This window comes from Lytechinus variegatus, chromosome 2 (genome assembly GCF_018143015.1).
Source record: "Lytechinus variegatus isolate NC3 chromosome 2, Lvar_3.0, whole genome shotgun sequence".
NCBI classification, from domain to species: domain Eukaryota; kingdom Metazoa; phylum Echinodermata; class Echinoidea; order Temnopleuroida; family Toxopneustidae; genus Lytechinus; species Lytechinus variegatus.
In genome coordinates, this window is record NC_054741.1 from 81,890,987 (window position 1) to 81,905,386 (window position 14,400).

The 14,400-nt window shown below is 37.9% G+C and overlaps 1 protein-coding gene across 1 annotated transcript; it reads right to left on the reverse strand.

Annotated features, from left to right (window-relative positions):
* Window positions 1-6,602: 6,602 nt before the first annotated feature.
* On the reverse strand, window positions 6,603-13,401 carry LOC121409652 (short-chain collagen C4-like). The gene is made up of 6 exons (XM_041601562.1): window positions 13,204-13,401; window positions 9,701-9,771; window positions 9,073-9,316; window positions 8,623-8,733; window positions 8,223-8,372; window positions 6,603-7,493 (listed from the first exon to the last, which is right to left on the reverse strand). The coding sequence occupies exons 1-6, from the start codon at window positions 13,307-13,309 to the stop codon at window positions 7,003-7,005; spliced, it is 1,173 nt and encodes a 390-aa protein (XP_041457496.1). The 5' UTR covers window positions 13,310-13,401; the 3' UTR covers window positions 6,603-7,002.
* Between the last annotated feature and the right edge of the window lie 999 nt (window positions 13,402-14,400).

Here is a 14,400-nt window from a genome sequence, read left to right on the forward strand (position 1 = left end):
ATCATTTAGATTTTAAAGGGATGATCCGGGCTGAAAGTGTTTATTTCTAAATAAATAGAGTAAAATTCACAAAGCAAAATGCTGAAAATTTCATCAAAATCGGATAACAAATAACGAAGTTATTGAATTTTAAATTTTATCAATATTTTGTGAAAACAGTCCTGCATTTCGTCATGAATATTTATTAGGTGAGCTGATCATATCACATGCCCATTTTCCTTTTTGTTTGATATTATTACATGAAATCATAAATAAACCTAATACCCCCAAGCTGCATGCTTGGGGGTATCAGGTTTTTTGGGGAGGTCAAATTTGACCCCCAAAAGGCTATGTAGGCCATAAAAAGCGTATTATATTCATTGAATAATGCAGCATTCAGTGCTCTGAAATCAAAGCTTTTTCAATTCAAATTCGAAAGAAAAGAAAAATTCTCGCTTGGTCAATAAGAAAATCCATCGCAAATTAGATCTAAATGCATATAATAATAGCCAATTTTTATAAAGCGCTTTTCCCAGAATGGCCCAATGCGCGTTACAGCATAGGGTAAGTGTAGGTAATTGGAGACCACTGAAGCTGAAACTATCCTGACCTGCCTGCGCCTGGCTATAATGTTGTTATAGCGTCATCTACAGTATACTTCTGCAAGATCACTCTGCTTGTTTACGATACAGGTCGTCATGTAGTGCAGCAAAAAACTTCGAAATAGGTCAAGGTATGATATTTTCATCTTAAAATTTTGCTCTGGTGTAAAAATTCATTTTTCAAGGAATGTTGAGGCGTGTTCACATAGTGAAGAGGTGATCGGTAAAAGTACTTCCAATAGGAAGTTTTGTAAGTGGGGCTAGCCACATAAACAGTAAAAACGGCCACTGTGTGTTGTGTATGGGTGATACTGTGGCCACAATGAACTGGTCAGTCCAATAATGTGTGTAGGTAATGGGGGACACCAACATGGCGACTGTTTGTTATGAATTGCAGGTGTCACAGGAAAATTATTCTTTAAGCTTAAAAACATTAATTGCATTTAAAGCATCTTTCTTTTATGTAATGAATCTAAAAAATGACTGCAGAAATGAGAATAAAATAATATGGGCCTACTTTCCTTTTTTTTCAGAAAAGTTATTCTTAAAGCACTTCAGTACATTTATGATTTAAAGCATCATTTATTAATGCAAACAAAAAATCATGTTTTCAACCACATCTGGTTCATATTGTTTTAAATTGATGTTAAAATCATTGGCTACATGTATTTCAGTAAGAAAAGTGCTTGAACTTAGCATGACAGTCCCATTTTTACTAAAGTTTTCTTGCAAATAACATGATTTGTAACTGTCCCTCATTACCTACACATGTAGGTAATGAGAGACCTTTGATGATGACGTCATTAATCCTCATTATCTTATTAATCAATTAATTTGTGTTCACCATTTTGTTACCAAATATAGAGTAGAAGTTGCTGAAGAGGAAAAAAACCTTTTAAGTGTGTGTCATTTTCCATGTTCATGTAAATTATGCAAATGAGCTTAATGGTCTCCAATTACCTACACTTACCCTATTATTACCCCGGTCATTGGATTAATTTCAATCAAGCACGAAAAGTGCACAATTTCCACTCCCGGGGAGCATTCCTTGCATTCGTCGCAGCCAGATATGGCGCTGGCAAAATCAAACATACATCTTTCGCATCCTACCGGATACCCATTTAGCACCTGGGTCGAGAGTGGAAAAGTGTGGATTAACGCCTTGCCAAAGGACGCTAGACCGCGGTGGGATTCGAATACACGACCCTCTGTTTACAAGGCGAGAGTCAGAACCACTACACCGCGGCTCTTCCAGAATATATAATGCCCTCTTAAAGTGAGAGATCCCCTGCCATACAGAAGACTGTCTAGCAACGTTTTCTTTAAGATTAACCCCCCTACTTCGTCCCCCCGGGGGGGGGCACTTCCATTCGCGAGTGGATACCATGCGCGACCATGGGGTCTCGAAAAGCACCCTAAACACGTAATTTCCATATTATGAAAATGCACCCCTTAACAAGTATTGGCGTGTGAAACCCTACCCTTAACAAAAATGGGAAACAAAACGATACTCTTGGTAAATATTCCCTGAAATGAACCCCTAAACAAGTAGAGGAATGTTTTGTTACGGGTCCTTCGGTCGTCGGCTTTATCTTATTTGGTTTAGTAAGACCCCAACTTCTACACCTCGCGCAAATAGGACTCAAACACGTAGTGTTGGGGCAAAAAGGACATCCTTTATAAAACATTTCAATTTTGTTTTATCATCCCCGCAAATTCGACCCTAAACACGTAATTTTCCTACTGAAATAGATACCCTTTTCATTATTTTTGTGTTTTTGACACCCTTATCACGTTACGTACGTAACGTGCCTTATCGTGAAAAGGACATCCTTTTTACGTATTTTTTTGGTCGCGCATGGTATCCACTCGTCAATGTAAGTGGCCCCCCGGGCTTCGTCCACATTATAATCCTGTAAAATTGAAGTTGAAACTCTAAACTTGTCTATTTTTTTAAATCAAAAGCGTTTTGAATATTTTTTAATTCTTTGTGATATTTTATAAAAGAAAATAACTCGGTTGCTATATTCTCTACTGACCGAGGCTAAATTTATTAAAAACATGTAGTTTGGAGTAACTGGTGCATGTCGATCCATGACATTGTATCGGATAGGGGGAGGGAGGGGGCAATTAATGTCTACAATTTTCGGCGCGCTCTGTGTATACTGGAAATTATAATACAATTTTTTTTGCGCGTGCACTTAAAAAATACAATTTTGTATGTATAATTGTATTTTCTATGTCCAGTTTGATGGCTTACAAGTCTTTCCAATGCCGTTTCTAACATATATTTTGCTATGCATATTTTTAATTTTCAAGTTATCAAAACATAGCTGGCAGGGCAATCGATACGTGTTCCCCGAGTCCCCAATATTTCCATAGGGGCGATCGCCCCTACCTCCAGGATCGATTTCTCTGCTAATTGACGTAAATCCGTGTTGATGGGTGGGGGAGGGGGAATGACTGAAATATTTTGGCATTTTTTTGCAATCTTGTTTTTAGATATGCAAGGAATTGTCATTGATATGTCCACAGTGGCATTGTGGGGGCACAAGAAAAATTTTTGAATCACTGAGTGAGCGCGCGAAGCGAGCTCAGTTTCCAGTTATACTGACCTAATAGAGACATTTTAAGGACAATGTCATTAAACGGATATATGCATCTCTCTGATCAAATAATTCCAGCGCGAAGCGCGAGCTGAATTTTTTCAATATTCACACCTAAAATGGGACATTATAATCAAATTTTTGTAATCATGATATGTACCTGTCTTGCTAAACAATGCGAGCGCGAAGCGCGACCTGAAATTTTCGTATATTTTGACCCCAAACAGGGAGATTTTAAGGAATATATTTTAGGAATCCATTAAGAGTATGCATATCTCACCATAGTCATCTAATGCGAGTGTCAAGCGCTTGCTGATTTTATTAGAATTACATCTGAACACATGAAACACTTTTGTAGTCACTGCAATCATGATTATCTCACTAATCAATATTGAGAGCGCGAAGCGCGAGCTGAAAATTTTTTATATTCAGATCAGAAGAATATTCTGATTTTACTCAACTGCTATACACATAACCATCACCTGCACCTGCAATGCACCCACTTGACCAGTAAATATCAATCTAAGTCACGAATCTTTTTATGAGACCTCCATCAATTCAAGCCGAACCGCTCACGATGGCGGTCTTCTGCGTTCATTTATTACATTATAATATATATGTTTACATTTATAAAAGATTAATTAATGATTAATTAATGATTATCATACGAATCTCACTAATCAAATATTGCGAGCGCGAAGCGCGAGGTGAATATTTAGATAATTCAGACCTGAAGTAGAGCATTCTAAGGTTTCTCTGTAGGAATTAAGTAGGACATAGTAGCCCACGATACAGGCAAAAACCAACGTCGAAAATTTATCAAGCTCCCAGAAGAGCCCCCAAAGCTTTTATACCTCGATCGGTCAAATTTGCTCTACGGCAGCCGTACGGTGAGACGACAACAGCCGATTTTTTTTATTTTTTATTTCAAACCACCTATGTGTAACTGGTACACAAATGTTAAAACGGCTGTTTTCGACTCGCCGTACGGCCGCCGTAAAGCAAATTTGACCGAGGTATAAGTCTAATATATAATGTTTCCTTTCAATAAAATAATATTGTCTCGATCAAATCTAAAAGTTTAGTCAAATGAGAGAGAGAGAGAGAAAAAAGAAGCAAAACAAAATTAGAATCAGAAGACATTTCTAATGCATTCATTATTTTGTGATAATATGTGGGTTTATTCAAACAATTAACTTAATCAACGAAGTCAATAAATCACTATTTTCCTTATGTTTGTCATATTGGATTACAGTTATTTCATCTTTATCATTTTTGATTATACGAATCCCTTTCTGGCGATATGATAAATTATAATGAGCCATATATCACGTTATTTCGAGCAGAACAAATCAAATTCCAAAAATACAGCAACACAACATCAGACAGAATCATGGTCCTCGCTGGGTAGCGGGGATGCTGAGGTTCTAAAGCACCCCCAAAAATTTCCTTGGGTGTGCTGCGTGTATTAATATCCATAGGCAGCACCCCCAAGTATTCTGGAAGATGTGTAAAAAATTTGCAAAATAGCGTTCTTTTTGTAGTGAAACTTTTTCAAATTTCTTTGGACCGAATTGCATAATGAGTATACCCTGATTTTGTATGGTAAAAACTTTTTTTTTTTGCTTTGCTTGGCTTTTCAAATTTACATCAGCACCCGGCCCAGTAAAAAAAATCGTTCCAAGGGCCCGAAATATGGGACATCAAAAGTTCGCTCTTTCTGAAATACTGTGCCCTTGTTATATTTTGATATCGTCACGCACAATGCATGTCACTTACTCTACTCGTTCAAAACAACTTGATACTACGGCGACCTGACGTGTTGTTGAACCACTTTTCGCCAAAAGGTCAACCTGAATTACATTTCTGAGCGAAAATGATACTTATTTTCAATTTAAATTTCATTAGTCAATTATCAGTCATCAACATTTTAACTTCTGATTTGATCAATGTTGAAAACCACCGCCTCTTTACTGGGAAAGTGTAATAAGGAGAGATTTGGCTATAGTGTATTCTGATATAAAAAAGAAGGACCGGGTAAGGCAACTCAAAGGTGACATCATTCTTTTTCTTTCTAGAGGTACTATACATGTACCCTAAGGCAAACCTCTCTTACATTACATTCTTCTTCAATACTACAATAATTATAGGGGCGATCGTTCCTAACCCTCCTCCCTCCGTTGCACCATCCCTGTATATAGATGATGAGAAAGGAGGGCAAGATCATCACCTGTAACTCGATTCCATTCCTTTGGTACCATACGATACCATGCAGGAGGTGAACAGAATACCTAGGTGACCGTGGACATTCCCTTCTCCCCGAAAAGGGAATTGAAATTGAACGTGTAGATATATCAAGCGACATACATTCACGTGTTTTCTATATAGGCACTCTCAAATTCTGATTTTTTCTGCATAAACGGCAATGAAAAACTACATGGTATATGCCCAACCCCCCCCCTACACACACCAGGGCCCCGTGCATAAAAGAACTTTGCCATCCAATTACTATTATCCAACAGTCAATCAAAATTAAGGATTTCATGCAAGACAATTGGATGGCACGGTTACTATAATAGCAACTTTTATGTTATAGCCCTGGTGTGACAAGCAATCCATAAACAAGTTCTTTTTATTTGTATCGTCATAGTGAAGAACAATTAAAGACAAACTGATGATGTGGAAGAGGTTCATCATGGCGAAGAACTGAGTAGTAGAAATAACCAGTTGTCTCACGATGCACTACGTTTAAAGACGAACTGTTGTAATCATCGTTATTTCTCAGCAAATACTGCATGCTTGAATACATTTTAAAGAAAATATGTTACATACATAATCGATAAAAAGCGATTACTGAATTTCCCTATACACTTTATACATGGGTTAAAAGTTATTCTACGCTCTTCACTTTTACGAAACCATATTAAACACCCGGGGGGCCACTTACATTGACGAGTGGATACCATGCGCGACCAAAAAACACGTAAAAAGGATGTCCTTTTCACGATAGGGCACGTTACGTACGTAACGTGAAAAGGGTGTCAAAAACACAAAAATAATGAAAAAAGGGTATCTATTTCGCTAGTAAAATTACGTGTTTAGGGTCGAATTTGCGGGGATGATAAAACAAAATTAAAATGTTTTATAAAGGATGTCCTTTTTGCCCCAACACTACGTGTTTAGAGTCCTATTTTGAGCGAGGCGTAGAAGGTGGGGTCGTACTAAACCAAATAAGGTAAAGCCGACAACCAAAGGACCGGCGTAACAATAAAACATTCCTTTACTTGTTTAGGGGTTCATTTCAGGAAATATTTGCCAAGAGTATCGTTTTGTTTCCAATACTTGTTAAGGGTTAGGTTTCACACGCCAATACTTGTTAAGGGGTGCATTTTGAGAATATGGAAATTACGTGTTTAGGGTGCTTTTCGAGAAACCATGGTCGCGCATGGTATCCAATCGTGAATGGAAGTGCCCCCCCGGGATTAAACATTAAATAAACCTTTCACTTCGTTACAACACGTTGTTCCAAGCATAGTAGGTTTTACGGTGTACACTGTATTCTTCTTCGCCATGGAAACTCAAGCATCTCTTGGAATAAAGAGATAAATCAAACATTATTTTTACAATTCCAAATTTTACATTTCCAATTTAGATTCTTGCAATCAATGACTGGATAAAAGATGGGTACATCATACTGTGATTAATGGCTACGGTTGTGTTAATAATGTCTTAAATTGATTTAAGTTCTTTGTAACTGTAATATATACAAAATCAGAATGAAACGAATTATAGTTGTCTATGCAGAAAAAATGTATTTAGATAGTGCAAACTGCGCATGTGATTTCGTAACCATCGATATATGGCCCACAATCCAAGCCACCTCCCACCAAACATCGGATTTCTGTTAAGTACAAGAGTACGCCATTTTGATTTCCATTGGTTCCTGAGTTAGGAACCATCTCTCGATCCACACACACAAATTCCGATCTCTTATGTGTGTATTTTTCAGACATGATGTACCCAGCGTACTCCAAACGCCAGTCTTCAGATGGACACACATTCCGGGCAGGAATCATCAGTTTGGTCGGACGGCCAGAGGGCGCCCTGCAGACTGCACATGTCGGGGTATGGTCATGCTTTGGCTGGATGCGTGACGGACCTGTGCTGACTTCGAATTCTGAAGAGTACAAGAGAGCACGTTCAGCATGTAAAGAAGTTTCTACTTCGTCGTAGATAGGCTCATCTGGCATGCATAGATGATTCGAGCCACTACCAGCATGGGTATAATGCGCACCTCCAATTGTACCTAAAATGAAATAACACAACACTCAACGCTTCATAAATATTATAATGCAGTAGTATAGAGGCCATCATGAGATCTGCAGTGTCCCGGGGCAGTGTGGTAATCCTCGAAGCCGATATTGGCCTATAATACCAATATTGGTGGCATTGGACTCCATTGGCCTTGGTCTTAATTAAGGGTCGGACGATGCAAGGAATTAAATTGAAGGTAATTATTGAAAGTCGCAAATTGAAGTTATGAGGTCCAAAGCCAGATGATGATAAATGTTAAAAACTTACATTACATAGTCACATTAAGACAAACTAACATTTTTTTTCTTAAATCGAAGTTCATGTCATGCTGTTACAATGTTGACATATGGACATAATCGGGGCTGAATCTTCCTAGTAATCGGAGCCTGGGGGAGCAACGACCCACTTAGGTGAATTCTGAAAGATTAAAGTGCGGGGATTAAAGATGGTCAGAATAATGATAATGTAGATGATGAAGAAGAATATGTTAATTGCAATGACGATGATGATGATGAAAAACCAATTCCTGTAGGCCCATTCATGATCTTTGGTATATTTTTCATATTAAAATTACCATCTGATTGTATGTACACTTCTTGCATGGTCACCCCTCCCCCTTCTACTTTTAAAACCTTTTAGCGGACTATGTTATCGCGAACTCATTTGACTATCATTATTAATTCATATACAGGTTTAACAGCTATAAACGGGGCGTACCAACCTGAATATATGAGTTCTGCTCCTGACGGGCATTCATCGTTTCCCCAGCGAATATAGATGGCACCAGGAAGACTCGTCATGTTACCTACAGGACGCACTTCTGGATTACTGCTAGGTTCTGTTGGGCTTGTTTGGGTACCCGTTTCATGCGCTAAAATTGTAAAAATTACAACAATATGAGTAATTTATATATGGATGATCATTAAATGCAGGAAACTTTAGTTAGCAGAATCTAAGGAAACATTAGCAAGCTTACACTGGAAATTAAGTGGTAGGCTACATAATCTATGACGCAAACATTTCCAACTCATCACTTTGTTCTTTTAGTATACTCTTGTTACTATACAATGTGGCGAAGGGGGTCGGGACAACTCGGACCTCGGGATGGTATGCATACTCACCATGATCTGTGGGAGCATCTCTACCATCTCTACCGTCTCTGCCTGGGACACCCTGTGGACCTGGAGGACCTCGTTGTCCTGGCACACCAGCAGGACACAGAAAACACTGACCTATAGCAAAGATACACGATACATTTACACAGTAAAAAAAAAATTATACAACGCTGTTTACAATATGAACCTTACAGTAATTGTTTAAACAGTTAAAACAACTGTTTAAATCTTAAGCAACAAAGTTTAATTTTCAATATCTAATTTTCAATAAATTAAACATGATTGTTCACACTGTTAAACAAATACTGTAAGGTTCATATAGTAAACAGAGTTGTATAAAATCTTAAACAGCGTTTTTACTGTGTAATAGTAATCCACATTGTTTAATACATGTATATCAGCACATCTGAAGTGATACATGTACATGTAGTTCTGTAACCCAATCGTTGTACCTACCAGAATACATTGGCCATGAGTACGGTCCAAAGTGGTTCAAACCCAGTTGGTTTGTCTGATCAGAAGATGGGAACGATGTCGGAAGGGTCGATGGCGAGTCCAGCTCTCTTCGGAGTCGTTTCTGAGTAGCTTCTCCCAGTTCGGTTTCGAGGACGTTTGGAACATGAATCTTTGCCAACACTGATGGATTCTCTGCGATGAGCTTGAGAGTTGAAAAAGAACTGGTGATCTCAGCAACAGATTCCTAAATAGTTTCAAAGACAGAAATTCAAGTATAAATAATCATCATATCATTTAGATATAAATATAAATATGTAATACCGCGATATCCAAAATGTATCTACAAAGATTTACACTTTAACACATTATATACTTTCCTCTGATTTCATTGGCGCATAAAATTTCGTTGAATTCCTTCAATGTTTAGTTGGGAGGGGGGGGGGGCTGGGAGTTGAGGGAGACAAGACGACCTAACAGTGACGTCATATTTGTAAATTGAATTATCGGTTTACACGACCCATCCAGACCTTTACATCCCTTTTCTATACAGGGGTATAGTCGCCTCAGTTTGATGACCATCCCTGGTACACTTGAATGGAATTAATATACAGTCAATTAGTTTACATACCTGAAGAAACAAAATCTGTTTTCCGATTTGAGAGATTTTGTCCTCTTCTGTTGGGGCATTCTCGGCAGAATCTAGAATAGTGTCATGGGTGGATTTTTTTTATGAGAGAAGAAAACAATTGTTTGGAGAAGAAAGGAGAGGGGGCACAATAAGAAGCGTGATGAGATGAGGTAGAAATTCAGAGCAAAAGGGAGAGAGAGCGACAGAAAAAATGATGTTAGTTTACAAAAAAAAACATCGAAAATGGCAAAAACAACGGTTTTAAACGTATTTTTTCCCATCGGGAATTATTTGTTGCTACATCCTTCAGGTCCTTGCACTTAATTATCATGCTTAAGTGCGTATCAAAAAAAGTATACACCTTGAAAAAGCCCTGGGAATAAAAAAAATATACAACATGTGGGTAATTTTTTCACATATAATCTTGGGATTGGGTCTCATCTATCAAATAAAAGTAAAGGTTTTGACAGAATATTACACTAGAGTGAGCACTGTCCATTTTTGTAAAGCTCGCAGAAATGCTCGTTTTCACTCTGTGTCAAGGGGAAAGGGCGAAATCAAACTTACCCTGCGAAACATTTCTCATATATTTCCCTTGCACTTTTATTCAATTGAAATAAAACGGACGCATTCAAGCATTTTGTAAAAAGTTTGCCTAGCAAATTGAAATTTCAACACTTAGTAAGCACAACTTTTACCCTTTTTGTGCCAGCTGGATCTGAGGACACAACTAAAGCTGAACAAAAGTTTATATCAGACATCTCCAGCAATTTTTTTCACTAAGTGTTTAGCAGAATGATGGTTTACATTTCATCTTTCATTTAATACTTGTTTCTCCACACTCTTTCCAAGCTTGACAATGATAAACAAAATGAAAATCAAGCCTAAGCCATGTCATGTAAATCACAGCTCAGTGTAAAGCAAATATCGTCACGATGGCATCGGTGTTTGGGGGAATAGGGTGGGGCGCAATGCACTCTTCGAAGTGTTTTGGGGCAAGGAAACAAGTTTAAAAGGTAAAAGATATCTTCAAATTAATTTTACTTGCTAAATTCCACGTGTTCCCCATGATTAAGGTCTACTTTTATTCGCATAACTATTTCAAAGTTCTGCGCAAATCATTTTTCATTAACTTTTCAAAAGACAAAAGAAAGTGGTGCTCACTCAAGCTCATGCTCAAGCGGAAATATTTTTCGACAGTTATATTGTCAATTGCTTAAATAGATCTGTGCAATGTTAAAATGTGGAAAAATATTCAGGATATTACAAATGTTTAATTTTACAGGATTTATTCTAAGTGTAAACTTTTTTTGATACGCACTGTATAGTGATATGGCATGTTTACACAGAGGCGGTTGAACCGCAGGAAAAAATACCCTTTTTCAAATGGCAAATGCCCTTCTTTCAAAATGAAATGTGCCTTTCCAAGTACAATGGAATGAAATACCCGATTTGGAGTAAAACATAATACATTTTAGGCTAAAAAATCACAAAATTTTTGGCTCGCGCTCGCATCAATTATTGTTTAGTATAAGGTATTCGTCCTGTTCTTGGTTTAAGAAATGCATAGAATGTCCAGTTTACAGGTATAGGACTATCACACATTTTTGGCTCGTTTTTTCGCTCGCATCAATTATTGTTCATTAAGGTAGTAATTCTGACCCTCGTTGAATAAGATGCCTAGAGTGTCCAGTTTCTGGTAAGAATATCACAAATTTAACAGGTTGCCTTTATGGTCAGTATATTAGAATTTTCAGCTCGCGCTTCGCGCACGCGTTAATTCTTTAGTTAGATTTTTGGGGTTCATGATTACAAACAAGTGGAATGCCTCTGGCCGTCTCACCTGCATCACGCGGTTCAAAATAGCAGCAGTGCTGACTTTGAATACTACTCTAACTTGCACAAGATGTTCAGTGATACATGGTTACTCTTATGTCCACTTTTTATGAACTAGACCAATAAACTTACAGAGATATGATGGTTATTCAACAAAAAACCCCAACATGGCCAAAGTTCATTGACCTTACATGACCTGTGACCTTGATCATGTGACCTGAAACTCGCACAGGATGTTCAGTGATACTTGATTACTCTTATGTACAAGTTTCATGAATCAGATCCATAAACTTTCAAAGTTATGATGGTAATTCAACAGATACACCCAGTTCGGCCAAAGTTCATTGACCTTTGACCTTGGTCATGTGACCTGAAACGCGCACAGGATGTTCAGAGATACTTGATTACTATAATGTCCAAGTTTAATGAACTAGACCAATAAACTTTCAAAGTTATGATGGTAATTCAACAGATACCCCCAATTCGGCCAAAGTTCATTGACCCTAAATGACCTTTGACCTTAATCATGAGACCTGAAACTTGCACAAAATGTTCAGTGATGCTTGATTACTATTACGTCCAAGTTTCATGAATCAGATCCATAAACTTTCAAAAAGTTATGATGGGAATTCAACAGATATCCGCAATTCGGCCAAAGTTCATTGACCCTAAATGACCTTTGACCTTGGTCATGTGACGTGAAACTCGTGCAGGATGTTCAGTGATACTTGATTAACCTTATGTCCAAGTTTCATGAACTAGGTCCATATATTTTCTAAGTTATGATGACATTTCAAAAACTTAACCTCAGGTTAAGATTTCGATGTTGATCCCTCCAACATGGTCTAAGTTCATCGACCCTAAATGACCTTTGACCTTGGTCATGTGACATTAAACTCTAATAGGATGTTCAGTAATACTTGATTAACCTTATGGCCAAGTTTTATTAACTAGATCCATATACTTTCTAAGTTATGATGTCATTTCAAAAACTTAACCTCAGGTTAAGATTTGATGTTGACGCCGCCGCCGCCGCCGTCGGAAAAGCGGCGCCTATAGTCTCACTCTGCTATGCAGGTGAGACAAAAACTGCTCGGAATGTTTACTTTTCATGTCTTATTACATTAATTTGAGCTCGTGATTCGCGCTGGCAACATCTCGCAAGGATGCCTATTTAATAGTAATTAGGCCCATAATTTACCCCCAAAACGAGATTACAGTTTCAGATTTGAATTGTTTTACAAACCGCTCGCTCGATCACGATAAAATAAAACCTAAATATATTATCAGTCAGAAATCACTTCAAACAAAACTTTGCTCAACTTAATTGCTCAAAAACACACAATTTCACACAGACGATAATCTCATCATGGTGTAAATATCTGTTTGCTCAAAAACGCCCCTTTGGCATATATATAAGTGCCCTTTGGGGCTTTGCCTCCCCCAAACGAAAATACATTCCACCGCCCCTGTGTTTTCAAGAACAATTCGTGTTTGTGACGGGCTATTTTGAAGGAGAAAGTTCCACATTGTCAAAAACATTCTCTCGATATACCTGAAAAGTACCATCTGAAATAATTTAGTTCACAAATAAAACGTCCACTGACCACTTTGTAATTAATCATCTCTGTATGATATCTGAATAATTTAATTTCCAAGAGACTTACTTTCATCATGTGGATCTTCCTTTGAAACAGCAACGCCTTTGCTTACACCAAGAAGATGTAGAGATGAAAATAGAAGTAACGATGAAACAAAGACTGATTTCATCATGATGGAACAAACATCGATCCAAAAGTAGAGAAATGAAACTTTGAAAGTACAGTTTCTAGATAGTGCTTTGGAAATCACTCAGATAATATGAATGTGTCGACTCCCAGAAAGAGCTGCTCGTATTTGTATTATATGAATCTTTGCAAGCCCCTCCCACTCTTTGGAAGATTTGAGGAGGAAGGTCAGGAGGTGGAGCTAGTAGCGCAACTCCCGAGAGACCGGAGGCCATATACCCCAATCATTACTCCCCCTAACAACAACAATCATGCAGAGCACTGGGAACGATTATTTACAGGGGTGCTGAAGTAAAAAAGAAAGACAAAAAAAAAGGTTTCACTACAAAATGAAAGTCGCTTTGGTCCAAGGAAATTGGAGAGGTCAAAAAAAATAATAAATAAATAAAATTTTATAAAGGGCTTCACTTCAAAATGAAGGTCGTTTTGGTCCCAGGAAATTTGAGAAGAAGAAAAAAGGGTTACAACATAAATGTTGGTCATTTTCCTTACATTTTTTTCTCTAATTTGCCACCCCTACAAGAATTTACAGGGGGTGATACCTATGGAGAATTTTAGTACACGCAACACCCCCTGCGAAAATCTTGGGGGTGCTTTGAACAACAACCCTAGCAGAACCCCCGCTTCCCATGGCTATGCGATCATGATGAGGAGAAAAAGGACGGTACATTAAACCTAATACAAGCTTTGCTTCTACATAGACCATATCGTTCCAATATTTCCGATATTTTCAGCCCACTGTTCACAAGTTTTATTCTCGTTGTTTTGAACATTATTCATTTTCTGGTTATTGGGGAAGAAAATAAATTTTGAGTTTGAACTTGGGTTGGAAACGGCTCCTGATGACAAATCCTTCTTTCTACTAAATTTGCTTTCTCAGTAATGAACTTTGCTTATCAATGCTGCGTTTCCCCGCCAATGACAAAACTAAAGCCCGGCTCACACCTTTGCGTTTTTAGCTTGCGTTCAGCTGCGTATTGCCCGAACGCAGATAAACGCAACACAACGCGATTAAACGAGCTAATACGAGGTCAATACGCAGACCAACGTAAAGGCATTGCGTTCTAGCTCGCTAGT

Coding starts and splice junctions, on each gene's coding strand:
- LOC121409652 (XM_041601562.1), bottom strand. CDS start 13,309: ATGATGAAATCAGTCTTTGTTTCATCGTTACTTCTATTTTCATCTCTA. Junction 9,772..13,203: donor GGAAGATCCACATGATGAAA/GTAAGTCTCTTG, acceptor ACACTATTCTAG/ATTCTGCCGAGAATGCCCCA. Junction 8,734..9,072: donor CTCATGGCCAATGTATTCTG/GTAGGTACAACG, acceptor TCTTTGCTATAG/GTCAGTGTTTTCTGTGTCCT.